A 26,961-nucleotide genomic window follows, 5' to 3' on the forward strand; every position below is an offset into this window, starting at 1 on the left:
GCAGAGGCAAGTCAAGTGAGACTTGGCCTTAGAATTCTCTTTCTCCCCCTCTTTCTCTCTCTCTCTCTCCCCCCACTGCACAGCTAGCTTGGTCTTTGTTCTTGAGGTCTCCACAACCACTATTTTTCTTCTTGCCTGTGCACTTTGGCAGAAAACACAGTTGCATGTTGAGCCCAGGGCAGGCACTGCTAGTGAGGAAATGAGCAGTCTTCTCTCGTTTAGCACCTGATCCTGGGTGCCCCCACTGGGCAAAGCAGCAGCCCCCAGAGAGGGCTCTACCCCTTAACCTGCAGAATGCTTGGGAAGTTATGCTGAGGGCTGGAAGGCCAGTGTGTGTGTGTGTGTGTGTGTGTGTCTGAACCTGGGGCAGTCAGCAGATCACATTTGCTGCAGAAAAGAGAAGAGGAGCAGGACAGGCTTTCAGTTGCACCTGGATTCTGGGTCCTAGGGCTGTGCCTTGGCATTGTAGGTGCGCCCAGCCAGGATCAATTAGGACCAGAATCCGAGAGAAATGTTCTGACTTCCGTTGCCACCACTGGTGCAACATGCGTGCTAGGTCTTTACTTTTTCACTTTATGGCAGTGTGTGTGATATGGTGCAGAAAGGGGCTTTCCTGTTGCCCAGACATCAGTGGCTGGAGCCAAAGCAGAGGGCAATGAAGTGTGAGGGCTCCCCATTCTAGAGAGGGGGCCAGAGCCCTCCCTCAGCTTTGCAGCTTCCAGCTAGCACCCTGGCCACACACACACCCAAAAGAAGACTGGGTGGGCGAATCGGCAAGTGAGCCTCCTTGGCCCAGTCGGGGTCCTCCAAGAGAGTCAGTGACCAAGACTGGGGGGTCCTGCAGGAAGAGAAGGAGGCACCACCATCCTGTGGGACCAGCCTCCAGTGACTGGGCAGGAGAGAAGAGACCAAAGAGAGGGGCTGCCATGGTGTGGCCTGGCTGCCCATACAGTGTGGCACAGAGGCGCGCCTTCCCAGTGGGCGGGTCACACGGGCTCAGCGACAGAGCTAGCATTAGGATCTGTGTCTGGCCATCTCCCAAGACAGTGCCCTAGCTCCCAGATCCCCACCCATCTAATGCTCCTGCCAGATGATCACTCAGCCTTTGCTTGAACTCCTCCAGTGAGAGGGAGCTCACCACCTCCTGAGGTCGTGCATTCTGTCTTTGGATAATAGCTCTGGGGTTCTTTATAAACAAGTGAGTGAGACTCCACAGGTTTGTGGGGGGACAGGCTTGGACCCACAAATCACCCAATGGTGCAAGGCCCTTTGGAAAGGGGGTTTCTGTGTTAGCATCAGCTGGGCAGGCCACCACACACAGGATCCTCTTCTCTCCATCCTTGAGCACATAATAAGCTCGTCCCACCATGACTGCCCAGCTTGGGCCCTGAATGGGGTCAGCAGGCAGAGCCTGTGCAAGGCTGGCCTGGGCATCAGGCTTTTCCAAGGCGACCATCCCCAGGCTTGGCCATGGAGCCGTATGCACATTGAACAAAGAGCAGAGTGGGCAGCGGCTGTGGTTTCCGCGAGGGCACTCCCAGGCCCCTTGGTGGTACCTGTGTCACAGCCCTTGACCACCATTCCCAGGAGAGCCCAAGAGCAAGAGAAGAGAAGCCTCGTGCAGCCCAGATTCATCCCTGGGCTTGAGAGGAGTTGGCGTCACTGGCAGAGCAGGGGTCTCTGCCTGAGCCCACCTCCCGAGGAGGGACCAGACCAGTGAGCCAGGTGTTTGGTGATTAGGTAGGTGAGCAGGCAGAAAGCACCGACAGCTTATTGAATAAGTACTTAAAATGCAGCACTTGACAGCCTTCATCTCCCCGAGGAGACAACCCTTCATGTGAGGACGTTCATGGCGGAGAGTCACTGAATGCTATCAGAGTCCTTTTTTTTTTTTTAATTGAATTGAGGCATCTCTGGCTGCTTGAATATAATGGATTTGCGAATTAATCTTTCCACTGGTACCTTAAAGCCCAGGTGCTTGTTCAGATCTCAAGCCAGCCAGCCCCTGTTCCCTCAGAAGACGCAGTTCAGAGCCTCAGAGGGGATTTTGGAGCATCCAGGTCAGGGCTGGGGGTGGGAAGGAGGGAACCCAAGTGGTTTCACAGGCAGCAGGTGCCATGGAACAGGAGCTCAACTCTGTCTGCCAGGGCTGCTCCCAGCTCCTTGGTTGTGAGGCAGGAGGCCCCCCTGAGAAAGGTGGGGGGCTCTCGAGGAGTGGAGGCAGGATCTCCCCCAGGCCCGGGCCCCTGCTGCTGTGAGCACAGAGAGGAAGCCTCCTGAGCTGGCCACTGGAAAGTGAAAACATGTGATGAAGACCTCAGAGAAGGTGAGGAGCCAGGTGCCTGGGCAAAGCGGCCGCACCTAGAATGAGCTCAGCGCTGTGGCGGGAGGCCTCCTCCTTCTCCTGGCCCTGTGCAGCCTGACCTGGGTGCACCCCGCGCACAGACGGCCTGGAGTACAGCACTCAGTGCAGTGTCTGCCATCCTGGGTGACGAGGCACTCCAGATGAGGGTTCAGGGCCTGAGGCTGTGGCAGCGCTGGGCCTTGGGCTCCCCAGCCCCCTGTTGCCTGACTGCATTGCCATCGGGGCCCTGCCCACGACCTGGGCCTTAGGTGAGATGCTTAACCTAGAGTCTCTGTTTACTCAGCTGTGACACTTGAGGTGCCAGGGGTGCGGGTGAGACCTGCCTGGTGGGAGGATTCCAGTGATGGCCCCGGGTCAGCCCAGCCTGGCCCACCCCAGAAGAGGCCCCCTGTCCCATGGTCCTCTCCTGTCCTCTCCCTCCAGTTGCCCTAAAGATGCCAGACGTGCCCCGGTGAGTGCTCCTGGCTCAGCTCACTCTGCAGCCCTGTCAGATGGGAAGGACCCGAGTGCCTGGCGGGGAATTGAGCACAGAGGGGAGGACACGGGAAAGGTGGAAAAGGAGAAGACCCTCCAAGGCTCAGGAGGGTAGCCTGCGAGGCAGGCATCCCTGCTTCTCAGCACCTGGAAGAGCAAAGCGGGCTCCTCGGTCAGCTCGCCTGTCATGCTTTCATGAAACGCCCTTTTCCTCGCTGCTCCCTTGTATTCTGTCTGGTCCCTGCCCCTCCTCAGACAAGGGAGGCCTGTTCCCAGTCCCGCCTCTGGGTGGAAGTGCATGCAGAGCCCTGTTAAGTACTTGAGAGTCTCTGGGATGCACCAAGCTTAGGTTTGGGCTCCTCCCTCTGCGCCGAGAGACAGGCGGGACGGGCGGGATCTCTGGTCCAGGGTGGCTGCCACCACCCCTGGGGTCTTCAGCCTGGGTGGGGTCCCTCCCTTAGTCTCACCTGAGGGGGGCTGAGCCCCTGCTCCCCCATGTCTGCTGCTCTCCTCGCTCTCCGTCTTTGACTGTGAAAGCTGAGAAACCTGTGTGTGTGTTGGGGGTCCCCCCCACCCCCCACTGACTCTGCACGTGACCTCACTCCCCTCTTCAGCAGACAGGGCAACCAGCTTGTGCTGAGTGTGGCAGTTCGGGCCGAGACTTCCAAGTGTACATCCCCCAGGTGTCCCACGGCCTCCCGGGACGCCTGGTAGGCACGCGCCCGCCCTAGACAGGGCCTCGGTGTGGGGCGCATCAGCGTGTGAGCCCGAGCAAGTCCCAGCGCACAGGGTCTTCTGCAGGCCCAGGCAGTTATAAATCCCCCTGCCTGGGGAATAGATCTCTTCATCCCTGCAGGGAGATTCATGAGCTGCAAGTGCTACCCAGACCGCCTGGCTTTTGTCATCATTCCGGAGACATAAACTACCGGATGCCTCTGCCCTGCCCTGGAGCGCTCCACATATCACCTCTGTAGCTCTGCGTCTTGCTGGTGCAGAGACCAGGCAGCTCCCCCCTTGCCTGCCTGCCTCCTGTCTCCCTGGATGCGTGCTCAGTCCCTCCGTTTCCCATTACCACACAGATGGCCGAGCCGCAGAGAAAACGAATATTTTTCCAGAAGTAGATTAATAAGCATCATCTGAGGCATGAGCTGCTAAAGACCACGATGTGGTGTGAGAATATCCTCTCTGCTGAGAGCTGGACTATCAGTTAGACCGATGGGATCCCTGGCAATAAATGGAGGCCTCAAGAAAAGCGAGCCAGCGCCCCCTGCTGGAGCCGCGTGGCGGAGCAGCTGGGAGTCCCGGGAGCCCGGCCCTCCTTCCTGCTCCCACGAAATCTGGGAGAGGCCGCCCGCTGTCAACGTCACCTTTGTGGACCCAGCAGCGGGGAGGGCAGGGATCGAGGCAAGTGCAGGTTGCTCAGTGTGTCCTGAATGCTGGGAGGACACAATAAAACCCCTCCCTCCCCGGCAGGTGGGAGGCCTGACCCTGCCCTGGCCAGCAGCCTCATCCAGGCTCTTGGTCTCTCTGATCTGTAGAAGAGGAACCTCCCCACCTCCTAGGGTCCTGAGAGCGAGATGTGGGTGTGGCCGGCTTGGCAGGAGCCTGAATAGGGGCCCAGCCCCTCCTGCGGCTCACCCTCTTGCCACAGGGAAATGTTTCCACCCTGTCAAAGCACCATCCTCTCATCTGCGTCCAGATTGCCCGGGCAGAGAGGTCAGCCAGGCTGAAAGGGTCCGCAAAAATCAGAGCAGTGCCATCACCGAGGCCCCACCCCGTGGCCGTGCTTCTGCAGTGTGATGGACGCACTGGGCCGTGGCGACAATGCCAGGAAGGAGGACAGCAGGGAGCGGACCATCCCACACATCCGCTCACACCTGTCAACCACTCCGGCCCGTGGCTCAGAGCCCAGGGGGCCGCGTCCGCTTGGCTGTGACTGTGAATCCCGACCACGGGGACATGCATTGGCGACGCCGACTTTCCAGACAGATTGCAGCGCCAGAGGGCTGTGCTCACGCTCTGCCGCCGACACGGGCAAGTTCAGGGAGGGCTCTTAGGGCTGTGGCCAGCGGAGCAGTTAAAAGAGCCACCGCAGTTTTGATGGCTTCCTAGAGTGAGTAGATTTTTAATTTTTTAAAACTAGAAGAGACCTGCAAGGCATTTAGTCTACCCCTTTCGTTTTACAAGCAAGGAAAAGCAGGGAGCAGAGAAGTGACATGCCTTGGCAGAGTCACACGGCGGCAGCTGTGTTGTCCAGGAACGTCCCCCCGGCTCAGGGAAGGAGCTTGACCGCTCGGCTCCTCTGAAATATGGCGCATCTTTGTGCAGATCTCCGGGCAGGCGCACCCCTGTGAGAGCCGCTGTAGGTCACTGTGAATGTTGTAGGAAAAACAGAAGCAACACACACAGGGAGCTTGTTGATTGCAGTCTGTCCAAGGCAGCTTTGTGGAGGTGAGGAAACCACTGCTCGCTACTGTGACCCTGGTGGGTCCTAGCCTGAGACCCGGCACCACCCCGCCCCCCGCCACCCCACAGCCCCCGGAAGCATACAGATGCCCAGAGAGAGTGTCCCTGGAAACCTCCGCCAAGCAACATGTGCTGCAACCGGCCGTGTGTTTACCAGCCCTGACCAAGGACATCGACTGGCTTCCCATCTGAACTGGCCGGGGGTGAGGGCACTGAATCCCAGGCTGGTCCCAGCCCTGGAGACCAGCAGGAGGCCTTCCTCTGATGAGCCCTGCAAGGAATCGGCCTGGGGGAGGAGCTTTCTGTTCAGGCAGGCCTGGTGCTGAAGGGGGTGGGCTGGCCGCAGCAGCGCAAGCCCAGAGGCCAGCCGCCCTGCCGCCTCACCTCTCCAGCCCTGCGCCTCACCTCTCCAGCCCGCAGCTCCACCCTCCACACATTTGCCCCCAACACTCTGCCCCAAGCTCCCCAGTGCTCCATTCCCAGCGCTGCTGCCTCCCTCTGCGCTGTTCCCTGGGCTTGGAAAGGCCTTCCCCTTCCTTGTCCACAGGCAGTCTAACTCCAAATCTTCCCCTGTGCCCACAACAAATGGTCCTCTCCCAGAAAGCCCTCCCTCGGCTGCTCTGCCTGACCAGCAGCTAGTCAGGGTCTTATGCCCCGGACCCCTGCTGGCGCTCGTCCCTTCCCTACATACAGCCCAGTGCCGGGACCCATGGGTCAGCCCCTCTGTGGACCCACGTGCCTGGCACATCGCAGAGTAGTGATGCGTGTGGCGTGGGTTAGCATTGTTGGGCCCCTTTAGACGCCTCTGGCACTTCATGGCTTCAATAAAAAGGCACCCCAGCCCACTCCCACCCTCCTGCCCAGGGCTTCTCACTCATTGTCCCATCAGCTGAGACTCCCAACACCTTTCGGGTTCTGGACGCTTTGCAGCCATCCTGCCCTATCTGACACTCTCTGCAGCATTTTCCCTTTTTGCAGATGCAAAAAGTGAGGCCCAGAGGGCGAGAGACTTGCCCCAGGCTGGGACCCGTGCCCACAGGTCTGTCCATCGTACAGCTCCCCACCCCCTCCTGCCTTCCCTGTGCAGCTTGGTCATGCTGGTCTCCTTGTACCAGGGGAGCTCGGGATGTGGAGCTGGATCTTGTTCTCCAGTAGGAGCTATTTAGTTTAGGGCCTTGGGGTTTGTGGAGCGCCCCATCGGTCACTGTTAGGACTTGTGGCTACACCGTTGTCTGGGAACATGGCACTCCCTGGATGTCTGTGGCCAGATTAATCAGACTCAGGTGCTTCAAGTGGAGTAACAAGCCCACAGTCCAGGAGACACATGTCGAAGGAGTGAAGTGAGGGGTGTGTGGGGCAGGGTGCCGCAGTCCTGCCACCCCCCACCCCCCGTGCTGTTCTGGTGGCGGCCCGGGCTCCCGAGGCTGCAAGCGCACACAGGCCGTGTGGAGGAGCATACGGTGCCATGACAGACACTGCGCGTCACTGCAGCACGTCTCTGGAGGGCAGTTTGGTGCTCTCTCCTTCAGGGGAGCAATGCTCTTTGCCGTGTATTCCAGGGAATTAAGTGAGCCTCTGAGTGTCACCGCGGGGTTATCTGTGCTTCACTGGCTCTGACGGCAAAGACATGCTGCAGCCCCAGTCGCTTGTAATTACATGCTTTCTGAGTGAGGGTGATGTAGCAGCGGCCATAAGTGGGCTCGCAGGCCCTCCGAGCCCCGTCTTTTTTCTTCTCTTGCAGGAGCAGGGTAGGGCTGAGGGTGCTCACAGCCTGGCTTGGCACGACCCTAGGATTTAGAAGTGGGACATTGCTGAGAATGGCGCAAAGGGCGGGGGAAGGCCAGGGACAGAAGCCATGCCTCCTCAAAAGTGCAAACGCATCTTTCAGATCGTTCCTCTAGATGGTCATGGATCCTGGCCTGGCCCAGGAGGGAAAGCCGCGTTCTGCTTTTCCTTAGGTAACGACCACAGAGCTGCCACTGCCAGCTGCCCAGAGTACTCACTTGGCCACGTGTCTGGTGTGAGACCTGGTCTCTGCCTTTAGGTCCTTGAGTGCATAGCAGGAACTCCAGAACTGTGCACAATGTCTGGATCAAGGTTGAGAGACTACTGACTGTCCGATAGTCATGTGGAGACCGTCACCAGAGGCTGTGCTGAGGCCACGCTAGCCACGCCGAGGGGCTGGCTCCGAAAGACTCGTGGGGGCAGCCTGGTCCTTGCAGTGGAGATGGCTTTGTTTCCCTACCTGCCGTCTCTTCTGCTCACCTGTGCCGTTTGTCCTCTGCTGGTCCCCAGGGCCTGCGTCAGTGCCTGGCAGGTAGCCAGCGCTCAGGAAACATTTTCTCAGTGCATCAGTGACTCAGTGGATGTTGTCGGCCTGTGTTGGGAGTGTGAAACTTGGGGTTGAAAATACCACCTGTCCTAATAAAATTTTGCCTGAAACTTTGGAACATAAATTAAAAAGGGAAACAAAACACTGCAGCTGCGCCTGAGCTGACCACCCCCCCCAAGCGGGGCCTCGGGCTGTGCTGGGGCTCCGGTGGGGGCCGGAGGCTGACCTGAGCCCAGATTGGGGCCAACAGGCTCCTCGTTGGCCCCAACAAGGCCAACGCTCTGGACATTAGTTGGTCTTGGGGCACCGTCTTCTGAGCAGTTTGGTGGCTGCCCCGATTCTCATGGTCCTCATGTCTGCCTGCCCAGTCGCACCACACAAGGATGTAATTAAATCCTTTGAAGAGCACTTCAGGACATTGGATTGTGCAGAACTCCACAGCCATATAAGCTGCTGTGTGCAGCTGGTCCGCCCTGTGGTGTCTGTCAGTGCTCACTGTGCTGTGAACAGTACCTGAGGGAGAGGGGGGGAGGCCAGAGGGAGGGAGGCCGGCGCATCCTGCTGAGTGGCCTCCCAGCTCCCTCCTCCAGGAACAGGAACGGATCCCGTGCCCGACGTCACCCCCGTCCTTCTCTCCCCAGGAGCTGCCAGAGCATGACCAGCCTGGTCAGCAACGCCACATCGCCCATCAAGGACGGGACCTCCTCTCTTCCCAGGAGGCAGAGCTCGTTCGCCAGGCCGCCGCTCCGTGCTCTGTACGACCTGCTCGTGGCACCCATGGAAGGGGTAAGTGCCCGGCCCAGGGCTCCTTGGCATCAGGATGCATCACTTCCCGCTCAGCACCCCCACACCCCCCAGACAAAAAAGAGGCTCCTGAGACAGAAGAGGTTTTCCAGACATGGGGCTTCTCCGTCCAACTTCTCAGTCAGCGTCCGGAAGCCCAAGTGGACGTGTGTTCTGGGTTGGCTGCTGGTTAGTGGATGGGCCCTGAGCTCCAGGTGGGCAGATCCGGGTTCAGGTCCCAGCCCGGCTCCTTACTGGCCGGCCGGTCAGTTTGGCCTCTGTGACCTCAGGTGCAAATGAGACGCTGCTCCTTCCCACCTTGCTCGTCAGACTTGGGCAGGCCTGGGGGCGCAGGGCTGCACGCGTCTCCCCTATCTCCTCAGCAGTCAGTGCTCCCCCGCCCACTGCTCATCTGAGGGTCTCGCCTGAGCAGCTTCAAGCCCAGTGCTGCTTCCTGGTGAGAAGAGACCCTTGGCCTCTGCCCTTGTCAGTACTCACTCCACCACAGGGTCCAGCAGCAGAGACGCCCTCGCACTTGTGATTTCTCGAGAAGGTTGAGCGCGGCTACTGACAGGTTTCTGTGGCCCTAGTCTTTGCACATCACTTTTCAATCCAGACGTGGCTGTGTAACTGGCGGGAGGGTGTGGGGGGAGGGCTGCCAAAGGGCTCAGGGATCTTGTGAATCTGAACGGTGAGCCCATCAGATGCTTTTGTACGCGACTGTGTATTAGTCAGCTCTGGCTGCTGTAACAAAATGCTGCCGACTGGGGATTAAACAACTGACATTTATTTCTCACAGTTCTGGAGACTGGAAGTCCCAGATTCTCGGTGGGAGACCTCTTCCTGGCTTCATAACAGCTACTTTCACACGTGTCCTCACGTGATGGAGAGAAAGGCAGAGACAGAGAGACAGGGAGAGCGAGCACACTCAGGTCTCTTCCTCTTCTTCTAAGGACACTAATCCCATCATGGAGGTCCTGCCCTCATGACCTCATCTAAACTGAATTACCTCCCCAAGGTCCCACCTCCAAATACCATCACACTGGGGGCCTAGGGCATGAACATATATATTTGGGGGGAACACAAGCATCCAGTTCATAACAGACCCCTAGGAAAGTCCAGGTACCTGCAGCAAGTGGAGGCTGTGCTCCTGGGAGGGCCCAGCTCTCAACTGGGGAGGGTGGGGATTGACGGGCCCTTGGGGAGCCAGCCTGTGTGTCCCTCCTAGCAGCTCCCCACAGCCAGGTGGGAGATTCGTCTCACAGGTGTTGGAGTGGCCCATCAGCAGCTCTCTTCCACTTTAGCCGACTGACAGAGGTGAGGTGCATCCTCAAGGTGTCCTCACCTTGACAGGGATCCCTTCACCCTCAGGAAATGCCAGTGCATCTCCTGGCCTGGCCTTCCCAGGATGTGTGTCAACTTGCCTAATATTTTTCAGGAGGCTGCATTGCCTGGTGGTGCCCTCTGGACTTCCCTCACTCAGGGACACGGGGGTGGAGGGAAGCACAGAGCCTCTAGGAGCTGGAAGCCTGACTCGTGTCTAGCACTGCCTTTTCCTGGCTAGGTGACCTTGGCCAAGCTGGTACCCCTCTTTAAGTACCTGTGTCCTCATTAGAAATTGAGGACGATGCCACCAAACAGAGCCATCTCTGTGTCCCTAGCAGCTGGCACGGGGCCTGGTGCATGTTGGCACTCAGTTAAGTTTATAGATCCCACGTGGTCCAAAGCTGCATTTGGTTTTTGGGTCTAGTCTGGGTACAAAGCAGAAGACAGCTAATGGGTTTTCTGTGGCTGCTCTTTTGTGGCAGCTGGGAGCTTTCCAAGAGGTTATCAAGCAGAAGGAAGGGGCTGGGCCTGCCCTGGAGCCGTTTGGACTCGTGAGCCCCCGACCCTGTCAACCAGCCTGGTGCTGGTTCCGGCTTACTTCTGGGTAGATCCCAAGTCCAGTGACGTGCCTGCAGGGGACCCACACCTGAGCGTTGTTTGTTTCGCTCGTTGACACCGCCCCTTTTGGCCAGGGAAGGGGCTCTTCCCTTGTATCAAAGACAGAAATCCTCGGGGTGGAGAGCAGCGGGAAGAGACTGCGGGCGGAGAGAGGCAGCCCCTCCCTCCATCCACTGCAGCGTTTCCACCAGGAGAGACGCTGCTACAGCCACGAGTCATCCTTGAAGGGGTCCCATGAGTTCATAAACTCCGCCCTGTGTTTCTTAGACAGTTTTTCTCTCTGAGGACTTTCCCCTATGACTGAAAAAATATAAACATGCCAGTGGGATTAGTGATTGCTTGTGTCTGGACATCTGTGCTCCTCCAGGGGTGCCGGGAGGGGGAAGATTTATGGACTCGAGCCCCAAACGAGTTAGAACAGTGATCGAAGTCATGTCTTTATACAGTTGACTAAGGAAGGAAACTCCGCCGCCCCCCTCCCCCACGTGCGTGCCGGCATCCTGAGGCTGCGGCGGCCCCTCTGTGCTCGGGAACTACACGTGTGAACGGGTATGACCCTCAGGAGTGCGTCTCGTCTTGAAGTGAGGCATTTAGTTTGAAAGCATTTGGTTCCTGATATTTAGTCCTTTTGTGACTGAGGAGTTTGAACACAGTGAAGGAGTTAGGCTGCCTCAAGAGAGATGTGGAGTAAAACCTTCAGAGGTCGTTAAAGTAAATGATCAGGGCAAGAGCTTTTCCTTGGCTGACTAATGGGACTCACTGCGGTTCAGTAAAACGAGTTCACCGAAGAGCTGAGATCTAATCAGGAGTTCCTTCCCTCCCCATTTCATCCCCTCATTCACGTGTTTATTGACACGTGCCAGGCACAGCCGGGCGCACACCGGGCACAGAGGAGACCGGGGGCGGGGGCGGTTTGCCAGGTACGGCGCTCACGGCCTGCGCTCCGGCTCGGCGCACTGCGCGGTGGAGGACGGCTGCTGGTTCCCGCCCTGCTCCGGAGGCCACTAGAGGGCGATACTGCACCATCCACTGCTCCCGCTGCTGTCAGCTGCCAGACAGAGCCAGGCCTTCTCCACATTTTCAATGAAAATACAAATCAAAACCGAACGTCCAAGATTATGAATTACTGACACTTCAAGACTAAAACGATTAGCCTCTTCACATGGGACGTATAATTATTTGAACAACTGCCTTTGTTTAGCCGCAGTCCTGTTGCTAAGGGACTAGGTTAGGCGGTATGAAAAGTGGAACAGAATAATATTTTACCTCAGGCTCGCACCAGGACTTGATTTAATTTAGCTGAAGGGAAACACTGCTGTGGCTCTTTCCTGGAAGCACGCTGTCCTTTGCTGTCAGGACGGGTGAGCATGTCCAGTTATCATTGAGGAGGCCCCGTTCCATCTGCACATGAGCCATCATCAAACATTAAGTCAAATCGTGTCTCAGACCCAAAGGAGAAAATGTCACCAAAGTGGCACGTGCTAGTGTGAGAGGGACCGGGACCCGGTTTGAGTCCGTGGCATTCGTTCTTCATCACCGTGGAGTGAAGGGTAGTAACTCGTGCCCGAGCCTGGACTCGCCACAGGGACCCGCAGAACCACGCGCCCCCAGGGCTGCTCCACGTGAAGCGCAGGCTCTGAATTACCCCTCAGTTTGCAGACCGGGCTTCGTCTGAAGCCAGAAGCTGCTAGCATTAAGGAGCCAGGTGTAGAGTCTAAAATTCCCCTAAGATTTGGTCAAATCACTCTTTAAATGTGATTTAACAAGTCCCTGGGCTTGTTCTAGTTATAGTCTCTGTCATCCTTATAATTACTTCCATTTATTTAAATTCCCTGTTTGCTAAGTTTACAGTCGTCAAAGCCAAGATGATAGGACAGGTAGGAGGAGTGAACGACTCTGGTCAGAAGGAACGGTCCCCCTCGTCCACCTGTGCTCTTGACTAAAGAAGCCTCCAGGCCAAGCGGAGTCATCTGGTTCAGGACCCCAGAAACTGCCTTAAAACTTGCCGTTCACATAGGTCAGGTTGGTAAACTGCCTTCCTAGACACCAGAGCTCCAGGATGGCCCAGGACCTCTCCTCTGAGAACTCGAGGTAGGGGTCTGGCTCTGCCAGGGGCTTGGCCAGGAGGAGAGCTTGGCTTTGGCAGGGTCGTGACTGTGATGTCTGCTCTAGGGGAAAGGGACTCTTGTAAAGCCGTGTGATAACCTAGCTTATCCTTACCCGGTAGATGAGACCGACTGGTCAGGCGCCTGGTTTTGTAAATAGACTGGAGGCTTTGGAGGTCGTCTTCGAAGGCTTGTCACACAACAGTCCAACCTTGACTCCAGAGTGTGGAGGGGGGAGAAGGCCCACGAGATGGGTACCGCCAGGCTGTCTGATTTCTGGTTGGCACTCTGTGGTAACATTCACATGGATAGGACAGACGTCATCCAAGGACTGCAAGTGTCACCACAGCTGATTAGGAGAAGGAAAAACGGAGGCAACGACTCCCAAGCTGTCTGGACTGCTGAAGCAGTGGTGAGAGCACCAGACCAATCAGCGAGCTCCTGCCAGGCAAGCGGTGTTCTCACCTGGGTCAGGGCCCCTTGGGTCGATTCGAGCTGATGTTCAACTGCCCCCGTCTCAGCCTGACCCCGGTAGGTTCTAGGGGAGCCAAGGCACGCCTTCCACTGAGGGCGTGTGGGCTCGTTTTCACCAGTTCGGCCACAGAGAGGCCTCTGTGCGTGAGCAGACCCCTGGGCTGACTTGGCTGAGACTGGACCCTGGGTGGCCGGCAGGCTCCTCTGGCTCTGGTTGGCCACCGGTCATGCATCTCCCGTAGCCAGATTACTCTGGTTTGCCCCTTCTCAGAATCTCCAGGCAAACCAGTGGTTTGTTTTCTGTTGTTCAGAGAGGACAGTTGAGTGTGTTGAATTTGGACTTTTGCATTTCTGGTTGGAGTACAGTACCTACAATCCTGGTAGCTCTTAGTCATGGTTTCAGGGTTTTTTTCTGAACAGCTTTGATATTTACTGAGACTGATACAACCATCCATGACACCAAGATTTCTCAGAAGTGTCACATAAAAGGTTTCTCTACCTTAAAAAGTTCCGTTTGATCAATTCGCTCAATCAAAAATATAAGTCAGGGGCTCCCCTGGTGGCGCAGTGGTTGAGAGTCCGCCTGCTGATGCAGGGGACACGGGTTCGTGCCCCGGTCCGGGAAGATCCCACATGCCGTGGAGCGGCTGGGCCCGTGAGCCATGGCCGCTGAGCCTGTGCGTCCGGAGCCTGTGCTCCTCAATGGGAGAGGCCACAACAGTGAGAGGCCCGTGTATGTCAGGAAAAAAATCTCTAAGCCCTGTACATGGTTCTGGGGTATCCGGATTCCCAGCAGTCAGTTCTTTGCTTCTGGAATCCTTGTTGTACACAGTGAAGTCCATTTCATCCGAAATCTAATCTGCCGGAAAGTTCATGGACCCAGGAATTTTCTTGCCCTCCCCCGTGGTGATCAGGGGTGTTCATTCTCTGGCCTGTGATGCTGCAAGGCTCTGAGAGGCCTCCTGTCCTTCCTTGAAAACGGAACTCCCCACATATGGGGGCTGCAGACTGCTCCTCTGAACCGTGGTGCTGTGCACGGAGCACGTAGTGCTTAAGCCAAAGTTAGGACGCATGCAACATCACGTTTGATATCAGTGCTTTCCAAATGGTTCAGTACCCCCCGGTCACCATGAGTGTATATGGGAGATCCCATTGACCAAAATGGTGATCGAATCAGAGTTCACCACCCAGGCAAACACTTGGGACCCGTGGGGGTTGCCTGGGGGAACTGCCGACTCGGAAATTGGACGTCAGGGTAACTGCTCGGCGGTGGGTTTCACAGGTGTCAGGTGTGGTGGATACTCAGTGAAGAGCTGTGGATGATGGTGGTGGAGACGTGCAGGTGAGGAGGACCGTGGTGATGGCGGTATCCCTGAGTCCCTGGGTTCCATGTGGAGCTGGATGCTCCAAAGAGGCCATTTACGTGTTTTGGCCATGTTTACAAACACAGGAGGGAAAGGGAATGAGTTGTACTAGAAAAGTGATTGAGACCCAGCAGGAAAGAATAGTATGAATAATAGGACCTGTGTTCCTCTTACTTAAAGCAGCTGAAGGCAGTTGAGAATTCACGTTTGACCGGTATGTGCTGAGGGCCCACCTGGAGCCCCACGCTGCCTGTGAGGTCACGGCGTCAGTGCGGTCCCGTGGGTTCAGGAACTGAGGGGCAGGGAGGTGAGAGTCTTGTTGATGTTCTCAGAACCCCCTCCACCTCTCCCCTAACCACACACCCCATCATCTAGCAGTTCCGGGTCCACCAGAGCTCCCGATCCAGCACAAGGGCCCAGACCCCGTGGCGAAGGCCTCTCCCGGAATGTGCCTTCCCTTCCTGGTCACTGGGCAAGGCTTTCCAACCTTCCAGATCCCTCTCAACAGAGGGTCTGGGTCTGGTCCGGAGCTAGAAAGCACAGGTAGGTTAACCAGGGGAGATCAGTATCAAGACTGTTCCCCGTGGTGAAGAGGTAACTGAGATACAGGAGATTGTGTGGTTCTCCTGGGCTGAGGGAGCGCCCAGGAAGGACAGACACTGATGAGGTGTGGTTCCCCCTCCACCCACTCCCCGGGGGCGGGCTGTTCCCTGGTCAGGCGAGAGCCGGGCCACCCCTGAGTGTGGGTGGGAGGAGGCCGGGAGCCACCGCCGCGGGGCCACAGCGGGGCTGCGTGCAGTACGCAGTACACACACACACACGCACATGCACGCACGCACGCCTCAGGGCAGCACATGTCGCTCGGGAGAACCGGCTGCAGGAAGCAGCGTGTGAAGAGCAGGTGTGGACAGGGCATTGGGAGCTGAGGTGGAAGCTGATAACAGCCGCCCGGAGCCCCCTGTGGAGAGGAGCCCCCTCTCCTCTGCAAAGCCTGGGCTTTGCCCGTTTTCGTCCTCTCACTGCCTGCCTCCCCTCCAGCCCGGCCCGCCTGGCGCCGCGAGCCCTCCAGCCATGTTTGCTGCGACAGGCAGGGTCACGGCCCTGGTGAGAGCGAAGGGACGCTTCCTTGGGGAGTAAACAGATATTAGGGCACTTGGCCTGGTGTTTTCTACTTCAGAAGACGCCTTTCTAGAGACTGCAGGGGTCAGAGAGTCGGAGTCCTTGCTGGCATTTGTTGGACTGTGCTCATGGTGGGTGTGGGGCCGATGCGGAGCCCTTTTGTCCTTCAAACCCAGGGCTTCAGAAGCCAGCGAGCCCTACCCAGACTGACAGACGGAGGCGCAGAATAGCGCTTCCTTGAATCCTCCCTCCTTTTCTGTCTGACAGACGAGGTGCAGCTTGCATAGAGACATCACTGTGCTCTCTGTGTTTAAGTTCACGTTGGATTATGGCTGATCCTTCCATGCCAGGGTGACGCTTGTGTGTCCTGGAGGCAGGATGCAGAGGACAGCTCCCAGAGCCCCTGTTCCAACACGTTCGGTCAGTGTTCCAGCTGCCTTTAACCGGAGCTGCCCGTCTGCCGTGCAGCCCGTCTGCCACCACCCACCTCCTTACCCTCTGCTGGACAGGGGTCCCGTTTGGAGCCCTCGCCCAGGGCTGTGTGTGCCAGGCCAGTACCTGCTGCGAGGTGCTGTCCTGGGAGGACCTGGACCTATGAATTCAGGTACATGGTTCAGAGACAGGCTCGCAAGCTCCCAGGCTAGAGTTTCAGAGGCGTTTCCCTCTCCTCGCTGCCAAGGCCACTCTTCACCAAGTCCTGGCAAGTCCTGTTCCCTTCTCTCCGCTGCGTTTCCTCGTCTGAATTACCACGTGCAGCCCGTCTCGTTGGTGCAGGCTGCCTTTCAAGGCTTCATCAGAGATTCCGCAGCAGAGGATGCAGCTCCCCACAGCCTGCGAGAGCCACACTCCCGCTCAGCCTCAGGCCTCCACCATCTGGCTCCCGAGTCCCTCTCCAGCCTTGCCCTCCATGTGCCCCGTGGGCCTCGTCTGCCCAGGTGGGGCCTCCCCACCCTCACGTGCAGAGCAGCAGCTGAGGGGGCCCAGCATCGTGTCCCACCCTCTGGGGCTGGCGTTTTACACTTCCGTGGTCTCACTCAGTAGTGGTTTCTCGCGCACGTGTTATTTTCTGGGACATTGCATCATTGTGAGCTCTCGAGCAGGGACTGAGTCCTGAACTGACGTGGCTCCCTGTCGCCCAGTCACCCACCTTAGACACTAGTGGCTGATGGAGAGATGAGAAATCAGTCGTCGGAGGAGACACCTGAGCTCCTCCCAGGACGTGACATCACCCTCTTCAGGCTTGTGTCTCAGACAAGACAGTCCTGTGGGCAGTTAGCGGAGTCCCTTCAAAGGCATGCTGCCTGTGGACCTTTTCTCTAAGCAGCGTCCAGCCTCTTACCTGGCCCAGCACCCCTCGACTACCTTCACTTCATGTGACAGGTGCTGTCGTGACTGGGGACTTGTCTGAGAGTGCTGTGTCCCCATGAAGCCCATGACCTGTGGAATGACACCTGACGGAGACTTATCAGGGTTGGGGCCCTGGCAGGTGGAGTCCAGGGAAGGTCTGCAGGGGTGGAGCTGCCATCCCGTCCAGTGATGCCTGGTGACCCTGGATCAGGCGAGGATGGGTGTGGTTCTACCCATGGCAGGTGGCCTGAGCCCCTCCCCCCCGTTGCCCATGTGCCGGGCAGCAGTGCTCTGGCTGGGCAGCGAGCAGCTGTCACTGTCACAGCTGCTGACCCATCCCCGAGGTCAGGGTACCATCAGCCCAGCTGCTCCGGCCCGGCCCCCAGGTCCTCTGGGTGCACTGCAGCAGCCAGCAGTCTGCCCTCCAGAGGGCCTTCCAGAGTCTCCTCCCTGTGCCAGGCCAGGCAGGGGCCTCGGTGTGGCCCACGGTGGGGACACGGAGCCCAGGAGTTGACCGCTGGAGTGGTCTCTGTGCACATCCTACTTCTTCCTTCCTGGGTTGTACAGCGATACTTTTACCTTTTCTTGGAAAGTAGCTCTTAAAGAAAAAAAGAAACAGTTGGCCCAAATAATTTTTACTTCCACTTTCTTTGGATGCATCTAGAATTTTAAAAAAAGAAAAAAAGCCACAGGGGGTTTGTACAGACAGAATGTCCCACCAGGCGCGTGTCCCTTTGGGTTAGCTGAATGCCCTCTGCACCCTCAGCCAGCGCCCACAGCAGCACGGCCGTGGACGCTTGCTCCTCCAGAGTGTGGCGGCTTGGGCAACAGAGGGATGGGGGGGGCGACCCAGCTGTGACCCTCCCCCAAGCCAGCACCCCAGGGCTGAGGGCCGCCCAGCACCTGGCACCTGGCGCCCACGGTCTGTGGGCCCTGCACGTTCTCCCCACAGGCTCCTGTGGCCGCTTCATCTCTTTATTCACACCTAGCCTGTGTCTAGTCTGGTTTTCACAGTCGTTGCCACTTGCGTTACCCAGATTCATCCGGCTTTAGTCTCCATGAGCAATTCTGTTGGAGCATGAGGCGTGTCTGTCTGCTGTGGGTCCGCATGCACTCACCCTTCCCTCAGGTCCCCGCCTGGGCCTTTCAGGAGTGATGGGGGTCCCATCAGTGTCAGATTCCCTGCCAGCACCGGGGGAACGAGTGGGGACAGCCCCTGCAGAGCCCGGGGCCATGGGGCCATCCTGTCCTCGGGGGAGGGACACAGAGGCCTGAGGTGACTTGAGGTCCTGGAATCCGGAACCCTTCTCCTCCGGGGATGTCATCCTGGTTCCCAAAGCTTCTGTCTGCACGCCAGTTCTCTCGCCTCCTGTCCGCTGAAATGGACAGCACGTCCCACTTTGGTTGAGACCTCACTGCCTGTGTGACAGGGTCATTCCTACACTGCCCGTAGGGTCCCTGTGCCAACGCAGCATCTCCTGCCCTGGTCCTTCGGGTGCATCATGACTCACTGAGTGCTTTCTGGGACAGCTGCCCTTTGCATGAATCCCCTGCCTTCTGTAGGAACATGTGGATGACCCGGGCTGATCCTTGTCTTTGTGGGACACCCTCAGTGACGGGTGACCGCAGTCTGCCTCCTGGCCTTGCTTCTCTATCCTCCTCCTCGGGTGGCGCCTGTGAGGCAGGTGGGAGGGAGCCCCCCCATCGCCCCCACTCCCTGAGCAGACCCCCTGGGGGCAGGGGTGCCTGGTCCTTCCCAGGCGTCCCCCCCGCTGGGTGTGTCAGCTGCTCCACTCACCCCGCAGGGCCTGATGCACTCCAGCGGCCCTGTGGGCCGGCACCGGCAGCTGGTCCTGGTTCTGGAGGGGGAGCTCTACCTCATCCCGTTCGCCCTCCTGAAGGGAAGCTCCTCCAATGAGTACCTGTACGAGCGCTTCGCCCTCATCGCCGTCCCTTCCATCCGCTCCCTCGGTCCCCAGGCCAAGGTAAGTCAGGCCCGCCTGCGTGTTTGGGGCGCCGTCCCTCTGGCTGGGCTGGTGACCGCAGGAGGAGGTGTGGACTCTCTAGTTTGCGGCTGGTGGGGTGACTTTGGAGCAGATCCGTCTGAAGGCAGGGGGACAGCCTCCCAAACCCTTTGCCACCCCAGGAGGCCACCGTGTATGTCATTTCTCTCTGCGTTGCTTTGCTGTGACACGAGGGTCGGGAGCTACTCCCAGCACTGAGTCAGGCTGGAGGCCGTGCCGCCTGTCTGAGGAAGCGGGTCACCCCCTGGGGGCCGCGCTCACCCGCCAAGCTGACCGCTGAGTGGGCGCCGAGTGTGCCCAGCAGAGGGGCCGCAGGCAGGGAGGGCAGACAGATGGGATTAGCGTCAAGTGGGCAGGGGCCCCGCAGGCCGACAAAGAACCGAAAACAAATGGGTGACTTTCAGGACCTGGGTCTCATTCAGCAAAAATCAGTGTGGGATGAACTCTGTGGACTCAAGGGGGTGACAGTGGCCCACTGCAGGTCAGGGCTTAGCCCACAGCTGCCCCTGGCCCTGCCCACCTACCTAGAGGGCCTTGGAGGCAGCCCTGAGCCCTCTTCCCTTCTCTAAACTCGCCCAGGTTCCCTGAGACGCGGGCTCCCTCCTGCCCCGACACTCCTGCCCCAGTCCTGGGTGTGGGCGGCCCCCATGGGACCTGCCTCGGCCTCTGTTGACCTTGGTCATTGGCATGGTTCCAGCCAGGTCAGTTGCTGCCTCCCGGGTTTTGGAGATCTTAGTTATGACTGTTTTTGTTGCTGAATTGTACTTCTCATGGGACAGAATCAGTTCAAGGTGAAAGAAATGATTTTCTCCAAGTTTTCCTCGTGTCCATGGTTGACTGTGAATCCCATCCATGAGCCAGCTGTGTGCCGTCCGGCACGGAGGGTCGACTCGCCCCTCCTGCTGCCAGGGCACCCTGGGAGGCAGAGATGAACCACAGAGTGGAAGAGTCCCGTCTCCCGACAGGCACCGAGAGGCACTTCTCTTTCCCAGTTTAAGGCATCACCAGGTGGAAACACCAAAAAATTATTTTGAAATAATTTGATACGTGATGTTTGCCCAAAAAAAATATCAGAAGGCATCGTGGGGGGAAATCAGAACTTTGTTGGGCTTCTTTATGCTGATTTTATAATTCAGTGATGTTTTTCATCTTTCCAGTTGTAGTGCCTCTAAAGGATTTAATTTGGCCCTGTCTCCCCTGTGACTTGCTTTTTGCAAGTTTAAACAAAATCACCCCTCAGAGCCCCTGTTGCATCAGGAGTGGGTTCCCCCTGATTGAGGGGCTCACAGGGGAGCCTGTGGGAGGGAGATGTAGGGCAGGTGATCATGCCCTGAACACCCTCGCCTCCTCCACGCCCTGTCCCACCTCACTATGGCCTGACAAACGTCAAGGGGTCTTCCTGCCATCTGTCTGGTCTCATTGTTTTCAAGAGCTTGTCACCAGCAGGTGTGATTCTCAGTCAGACAGGCACCTGTGTCAGAAAGGTCTTGAAAAGCAGAGTGAACAAGGTTATCAGGAGAACAGGTGGAACCACGCCGGATGCAGCCTTGCTGGAGAGCTGGCGTCTGCCTGCCGCAGAGAAGCCCTAATGGGTGGCCCGCTGTCTCTCCTCCCCTCCAGTCTCACCTGCGGAAGAACCCTCCCGCCTACTCCAGCTCCACATCCATGGCGGCTGTGGTCGGCAACCCCAAGCTCCCATCGGCGGTGATGGACAGGTGGCTGTGGGGCCCGATGCCGTCAGCCGAGGAGGAGGCCTACATGGTGTCCGAGCTGCTGGGCTGCCAGCCGCTGGTGGGCAGCGTGGCCACCAAAGAGCGGGTCATGAGCGCCCTGACCCAGGCCGAGTGCGTCCACTTTGCCACCCACATCTCTTGGAAACTGTCGGCCTTGGTCCTCACGCCCAGTGTGGAAGGCACCCCCGCTGGCAGCAAGAGCTCCTTCGGCCACCCCTACACCATCCCTGAGTCCCTGCGGGTGCAGGATGACACCAGCGATGGCGAGAGCATCTCGGACTGCCCGCCGCTACAGGAGCTGCTGCTCACGGCCGCCGACGTCCTGGACCTGCGGCTGCCTGTGAAGCTGGTGGTCCTCGGCTCCTCCCAGGAGTCCAACAGCAAGGTCACAGCCGACGGGGTCATCGCGCTGACGCGGGCCTTCCTGGCAGCCGGCGCACAGTGTGTCCTCGTGTCTCTGTGGCCTGTGCCTGTGGCTGCTTCCAAGATGTTCCTGCACGCCTTGTACTCGTCCCTGCTGAATGGCCTGAAGGCCAGCGCGGCCCTAGGCGAGGCCATGAAGGTGGTGCAGAGCAGCAAGGCCTTCTCACACCCCTCCAACTGGGCAGGTAGGGGCTCGGGCGCCTGTCAGAGGGCCTGGGGCGCAGTCAGGGGCGGGGGGTGGTGAGGATGGGGGCGGTGGGGGGCTGGGGAGAGACAGTGCGGAGAGGCTCAGAGAGGGGGCCTCGCCGTCCAAGTCAGTCCCTCCTCACTGTGGCATTAAAGTGGCCTTGTGAGCAGGAGCCTCAGAACAGTTTGCCGTCAGAGCACGTGACAGGCCCCTCCTGACATTGTGTACACCGGGTGACCCATTTTACGGCCCTCATAGGAATCCCAGACTGCAGGAAAGAGCAGTCAGTGTGTTTAGAAAGACCTGAGATTTGGTCATCGGAGGACTTGGGTTTGGTCCAGCTCCACATCAGGCTGTGTGACCTGAGACAGGTTCCTTACCCTCTCTGAAGCTCAGTGTCCTCAGTGGTACCAAGGGGATGACGGTGATGGTGCCGGCATCTCCCTGTCCACATTTGAGACAATCTGAGGAATGGGTTGAACATCTTGTGGTGCGTGAGGGGCCGGCGGCGTGTGTGCCCGGTGGTCCCACCGCAGGGCCCTGTGAGGGGCATGAGGGCCTGGGGGTGGAGGGAGCATGTTCCCCGTGACATCTGGTCTGCCGCTCAGCTCCGTGTGATGACCTGCGACCCGCTGTGGACCCTCCCATGCGGGAGACCCTCCCTGACAGGCTGAGACAGAGTCCAAACCCAGACCCAGGCCTCTCATGCGGCAGGGCCGTTTTGCTGACGCACTTCATGATCATTCAGTTTGTGGTGGTCTCTCTGAATTGGTCCCTACGCCTCCCCTGGACCTCCAGAGCAGAAGACAGTCCCACCAATGCCACAATGAGTGTCTTAAACCTTGAGAAGCAGAGGAACACCAAAAATACTATTTTCAAACATTTACATTTTATTGTTTTAATGGCAAAAAAAAAAAAAACCATTTTAAAAGTTGGGAACAAAGTGGCTTTCACCTTACTCTTCCCCTCAAAGTAAATCCAGTTGCTGGTGTCGTTCCCCAAAGGCAGGTGAGCCCTGAAGCGGGGCCGTGGCGTCCCAAGCCCAGTGGCCAGCAAACAGGAGCCCACGGGGGCCGCCCTGGGCATGGCGCTGTGTTACTCACAGCCACGGGCTGGTGCCGGGTGGGTGAGCCATGTTGTTGAGGAGTGGAACGTGTTTACTTCACAAACGCATCATAGCTGTGGTCTTGTTCAAAAAGGTATTCAAAATTCAAAGCAGAATCTATCCTGTTTCCTCACGTGGCCGAAGAGAAACATTCAGCTGGCCCAGCAGGCCTCCTCTCTGGCAGCCCTCAGCTCACGGCTGGGCCCTCCCTCCACGAGGCAGTGGGCAGGCAGGCCCTGTGGGTTTGGGCCTGGCCATGTTGCCAGACTTCTGCCAGGAGATGCGGAAATCAGAGGCGATCACGCCCGGGGTTTCCATGATTGTTCTCAGCACATGGTGTCTGTTTATATCTGTCCTCAGCAGTCAGAAGGGGCTCTGAGCCCCACGTGGTCCCGCAGAATGTACTGCAGGGTTTGTGGGGACCCAGCCCCTGTGCTTGGCCATTTATTCTTGACAGGGCCTCCCAGCCCCACCCTGCATCTTCCCAGTGTGCTTATGGACGCGATATTTTTTGTCACTGTTTAGTTTCAGTGACAGACAATAGAAAAGCCAACTCTGTTCTGTGGGAGATGGTGTTTAATGATGCTGCCCTGTTACCCTTAAAAACAGCCCTGGCACATTCATTCTCAGAAAACCCTTCCGCTCCATTACTTGAGGCAGGTTGGTCCTCAAGTTGCTGGGGGAGGCTGCTCTGCTGTACCTCCCCCAGGCCCTGCTTATGGAAGTGGGTGCCGGGGAAGAAGAAGGGGGACAGGATCCAGGCAGACGTATGGCTCCTTCCTCCCCAGCCTAGGCTCCGTTTGCTCGTCTTACAACTGGGGGATACCTCCTCCTGTCCCCTCGTCTGGTGGCCCCGAGGAGTCAGGCACACCCGCCCCTCCATCCCTGGGCATGTTCCAGACCGACACAGATTAATTTCAGGGAAAACAAGGCAGATCATTCCTCGGGGCGGTGGCCAAGCCAGGGAGGGGCCCTGGGGGCCACACAGCCTTTTCCTGCCTCGCTCACTGCGCAGTTACCTCAGCAGCTTTCCTGAGCAGCTCACCCAGCAAGAGTATCAAACTGCCCCAGTGAGTTAGCCGTCCCGGGCCAGCCCGTGGAGCAGCTGTCCTTGGCAGGCCTCTCTCTGGCACAAATGAGCTGTAGAGACCAGCTGGGCTGGCTGAGGGCGGCTCTGAGGTGCTTTCTGGGCTCCCCACAGGGTTCCTGCTCATCGGGAGTGATGTAAAGCTCAACAGTCCCTCCTCGCTCATCGGCCAGGCCCTCACCGAGATCCTCCAGCACCCAGAGCGGGCGCGGGATGCCCTGCGAGTGCTGCTGCACCTGGTAAGGGGCGCAGGGCCCTCGCGGGAGGCAGCTGGAGATGCACAAGGAGCAGGGAGAGGCTGGAGGGATCCCACAGCACCGGGGGGGTGCGAGCAGGTGGAGGGGACGTTGTCCCCAGACGTCTGTGCGGTGGGCACGGTGTGCAGTGTCACACCGATGGGCTGCAGCCATCCTCGCCCAGACCCTGGTGGGAGTTGGCAAGGGGCGCCCTGGAGCAGGGCCTGACCACAGGTGCTTCCGCCCCATGGCTTTGGGCAAGTGACCTTGTTCTCCGAGCCTCAACTTCCTCGAGTAGAAGGGGGGAATAAAACTTTTACCTTTTCAAGGCTCTTGTGAGGGTTAGAGAAAAGGTGAGTAGCTGGCACACAATAGGGTCCCGGTAGCTGAGAACTGGTATTTTATAATCAAAGGACACTGGCCTTTCCCTAAACTCAATTGCAAGAGTCCAAGCCCAACCCTACTCTTGGCGGGGCCCTGGTGAGAACACAGAGGCCCCACGCCATTTTCTACAGAATTGAAAGGTTATAAATCAAGCCAGAAAACAGTGACATAAAACTTGTTCCACCCTTCCACCTTGATAACTAGAAGGCAGTTTCAAATAATTTAGAATTCTTAGCTTTCTTGGAGTTCTGTGCCAGAAAGACCAGTGCAGCCCCAGCCCAGACCCCGTGAGGCAGGGGGAGGTGGGGGACAGCCCACGCCACAGCCGAGCTCTTTCCAAACCCAAGGCAAACCGCCACCCCGTAGCTTAGAGGTGCACACACAGCTCTGCCTGTGCTCAGGACGGACCCAGTGAAGGCTTCTCTACGGGTCCTGGCAGTGGGCTGGGGCCGGCTTCTGGGTGGGCATGTTCCCTTGGCCAGGCGCATGGGGCTGGGCATCAGCTCTGTGTGGACTCCAGTGAGGGATCAGTCACGGACATTTCCTAAGCTCAGGTCTGCCTGAAGGAGGTTTTTTCAGGCCTGACAGAAATCAGTGTGTGAACAAGAATGCTGGAGCCTGAAACCTCTGACAGCTCTTGGGCCAGACGCAAGGTACCCACGCTGCCTGCCACCGGGTGGATGTGCTCTTGTGCTTTGAGAATTTGGGGGAAGACTTTCTCAACTGCTTTTAACCTGTGCCTGGAAGCTGCACGGAGCCTTTATGTTGCTCAGCACTAGGACCCTTGTCAGGTCCCTCTCGCCCCAAGAGGTGCCCTCCTTCCTTGCCGTAGCCCATTTGCTTTCTCCTCCCAGGCCAGGCCTCTCTGCTCCCATTCGGCCTTGAGGCCCCTCGAGTACATCTAAGGGTTTTCTCTTTTTTCTTGGCTTCATCTTCTGGGGTGAGTGTAGGGGCCATGGGTCAAGTTCACCAGTCTTTTCCTCCTTCTAACTATCCACTGGACAGTGTCTCTAGGGCCCTTCTAGCCCAGGGGACAGCCAGCTGGCTGCCTGTCCGTCCTGCCCGGGAACGTGCGTTTCCTCCTGCCTCTGATGTCAGCCCCCAGCACCCCAGGGTTTTACTCTAAGAAAAGTCTCAAGTGACATCCTGGACAACTCTCCTTCCCCTCCAGTGACGGCACATGTGCCCCAAAGCAGATGACATCTCAGAGGGACTGAGGTTTCCCTTAGAGAGAAAAACCGCTGAGGGAAGGCCTGCAGCTGTTGCAGGTGCTGTGGATGCTTCCTGGGAGAGTTAAGGTGGCAGTTACCTGGCAGCACTGATTTAGGCCCTGGAAGGTGGAAGGGGCCCGTGTGCAGGTGGACACAGGTTCCAGAGGTCGGTGCTACAGGATGAAGGAGGAGTCGGAGGCCTGGGGGACGAAGGCCCCACGGTGGGCACTGCTTGGTGTGTGTGAGGTGCATGAGCAGTGAGGGGGGCGTCGTGAAGGCCTGAGGGTTCATCCTAGTGATGGGGCGCAGCCATTGCAGGGTTTGGGGCAGGTCCCTGGCCGGAGATTGGTTTTCAGACAAGTCACTTCAGTGTCTGTGGAGGACAGCCCAGAGCTGGGTTAGGGAAGGGACAGGACTCTTCTGAATCTCCGGCCCTCGGCTCTGATGGTAGCAGCCCCTCCCTTGCAAGACACTGGCTGCTGCTGCAGAGTGTGGTCCTCAGGCCTGGGTGCCTGGTGGCAGCTGCCAGCCCTGCAGAGCTTCCCACACGGGCTTTGTGTTCCCCCAAAGCCACTTGGAGAGAAAACAGGGTACCGCCCACCCCACGCAGAGCAGCACCTCACTCCCCTCTCCCGTGCAGGTGGAGAAGTCCCTACAGCGCATTCAGAACGGGCAGCGCAACGCCATGTACACATCCCAGCAGAGCGTGGAAAACAAAGTTGGCGGCATCCCTGGCTGGCAGGCCCTCCTCACCGCTGTGGGCTTCCGGCTGGACCCCCCGGCCAGCGGCCTGCCGGCAGCCGTCTTCTTCCCAACCTCGGACCCGGGCGACCGGCTCCAGCAGTGCAGCAGCACCATCCAGTCCCTGCTGGGTGAGCCTCGGCTGACAGCTCGAGCAGGGTAGTGGGTGGCCGTGGTCCCTGCCGGGTCTTAGATGCGGAGGAGTGAGGGTCTCCCGAGAAGTGCCGAAGAGTCCCAGACACAGACTCCTCCAGATCTGGGGGAAAGGAGTGCTCCTGACCTGGTGTTTCCATCTGATGGCAACACATCCTCTGCCCCTTCCTGGGGTGACATGAGGTCTTGCTGGGCAAACGGTAGCTGCTATTAATCAGCAGCTTCGGAGCTGACAGAGCTGTGTGGCTGACCCCAGGGTGACGAGGGGCACAGATGCTCAGGGCTGCCCTTTGTGCTTCACTCGAAGCGGGTGATGCTGCCTGAGCGACTGGTTGGGGGTCCTGGCATGTGACTGTACGCCTGGAGGACACAGCAGGGTCAGGACTGGCCCTGCCTCCATCTGTCCTTCTCAGAGACAAGTCAGACACAGATACACACATCTGGCTGTCCCGAGCTTCTGAAAATGCCACCAAAGCTGAGCGTTTGGGGTGCGTTCCCCCTCGGAGGTGCAGGACTGTGGGTGCAGAGGCCCCTCCGGATAATAACGCCTGCCTCCTCCTTGCTTTAGGTCTGCCCAACCCTGCCCTCCAAGCCCTCTGCAAGCTCATCACTGCCTCGGAGACGGGCGAGCAGCTCATCAGCCGGGTGAGTTGAGCCAGGACAGCTGAGCCCAGGTCTAAGGACTGTGCCGGGTTGGAAAGACAGTGATTTGGCCCCAAATAGGAACCTGCATGTGATGCAGCCTCACTGCTTTTTTTTCAGCTTTTATAATGAGAAGGAAAAGGCAAGGGCTGGGAGTAGAACTGCCCTCTCCGGCAGGTGCAGGCACAGAGGGGCAAGTTCTCCCAGTGTCCTCCCTGGGCGCCGAGTCCCAAGGGCCTCAGAGGATGCTTAAGGGCCCCAG

The 26,961-nt window shown here is 58.2% G+C and overlaps 1 protein-coding gene across 4 annotated transcripts in view; it reads left to right on the forward strand.

Moving 5' to 3' along the window:
* Window positions 1–26,961, forward strand: part of TTC28 (tetratricopeptide repeat domain 28) — a 573,809-nt gene that overhangs the window by 537,914 nt on the left and 8,934 nt on the right. For all 4 annotated transcript variants that reach the window (XM_059040205.2, XM_059040206.2, XM_059040207.2 and 1 more), the window contains 6 exons: window positions 8,279–8,423; window positions 18,579–18,758; window positions 20,418–21,138; window positions 23,447–23,571; window positions 25,804–26,035; window positions 26,626–26,702. In XM_059040205.2, coding sequence (XP_058896188.1) covers window positions 8,279–8,423; window positions 18,579–18,758; window positions 20,418–21,138; window positions 23,447–23,571; window positions 25,804–26,035; window positions 26,626–26,702 — 1,480 coding nt within the window. The remainder of the gene's footprint in view (window positions 1–8,278; window positions 8,424–18,578; window positions 18,759–20,417; window positions 21,139–23,446; window positions 23,572–25,803; window positions 26,036–26,625; window positions 26,703–26,961) is intronic.

Source organism: Kogia breviceps, chromosome 15 (assembly GCF_026419965.1).
Source record: "Kogia breviceps isolate mKogBre1 chromosome 15, mKogBre1 haplotype 1, whole genome shotgun sequence".
NCBI classification, from domain to species: Eukaryota; Metazoa; Chordata; class Mammalia; order Artiodactyla; family Physeteridae; genus Kogia; species Kogia breviceps.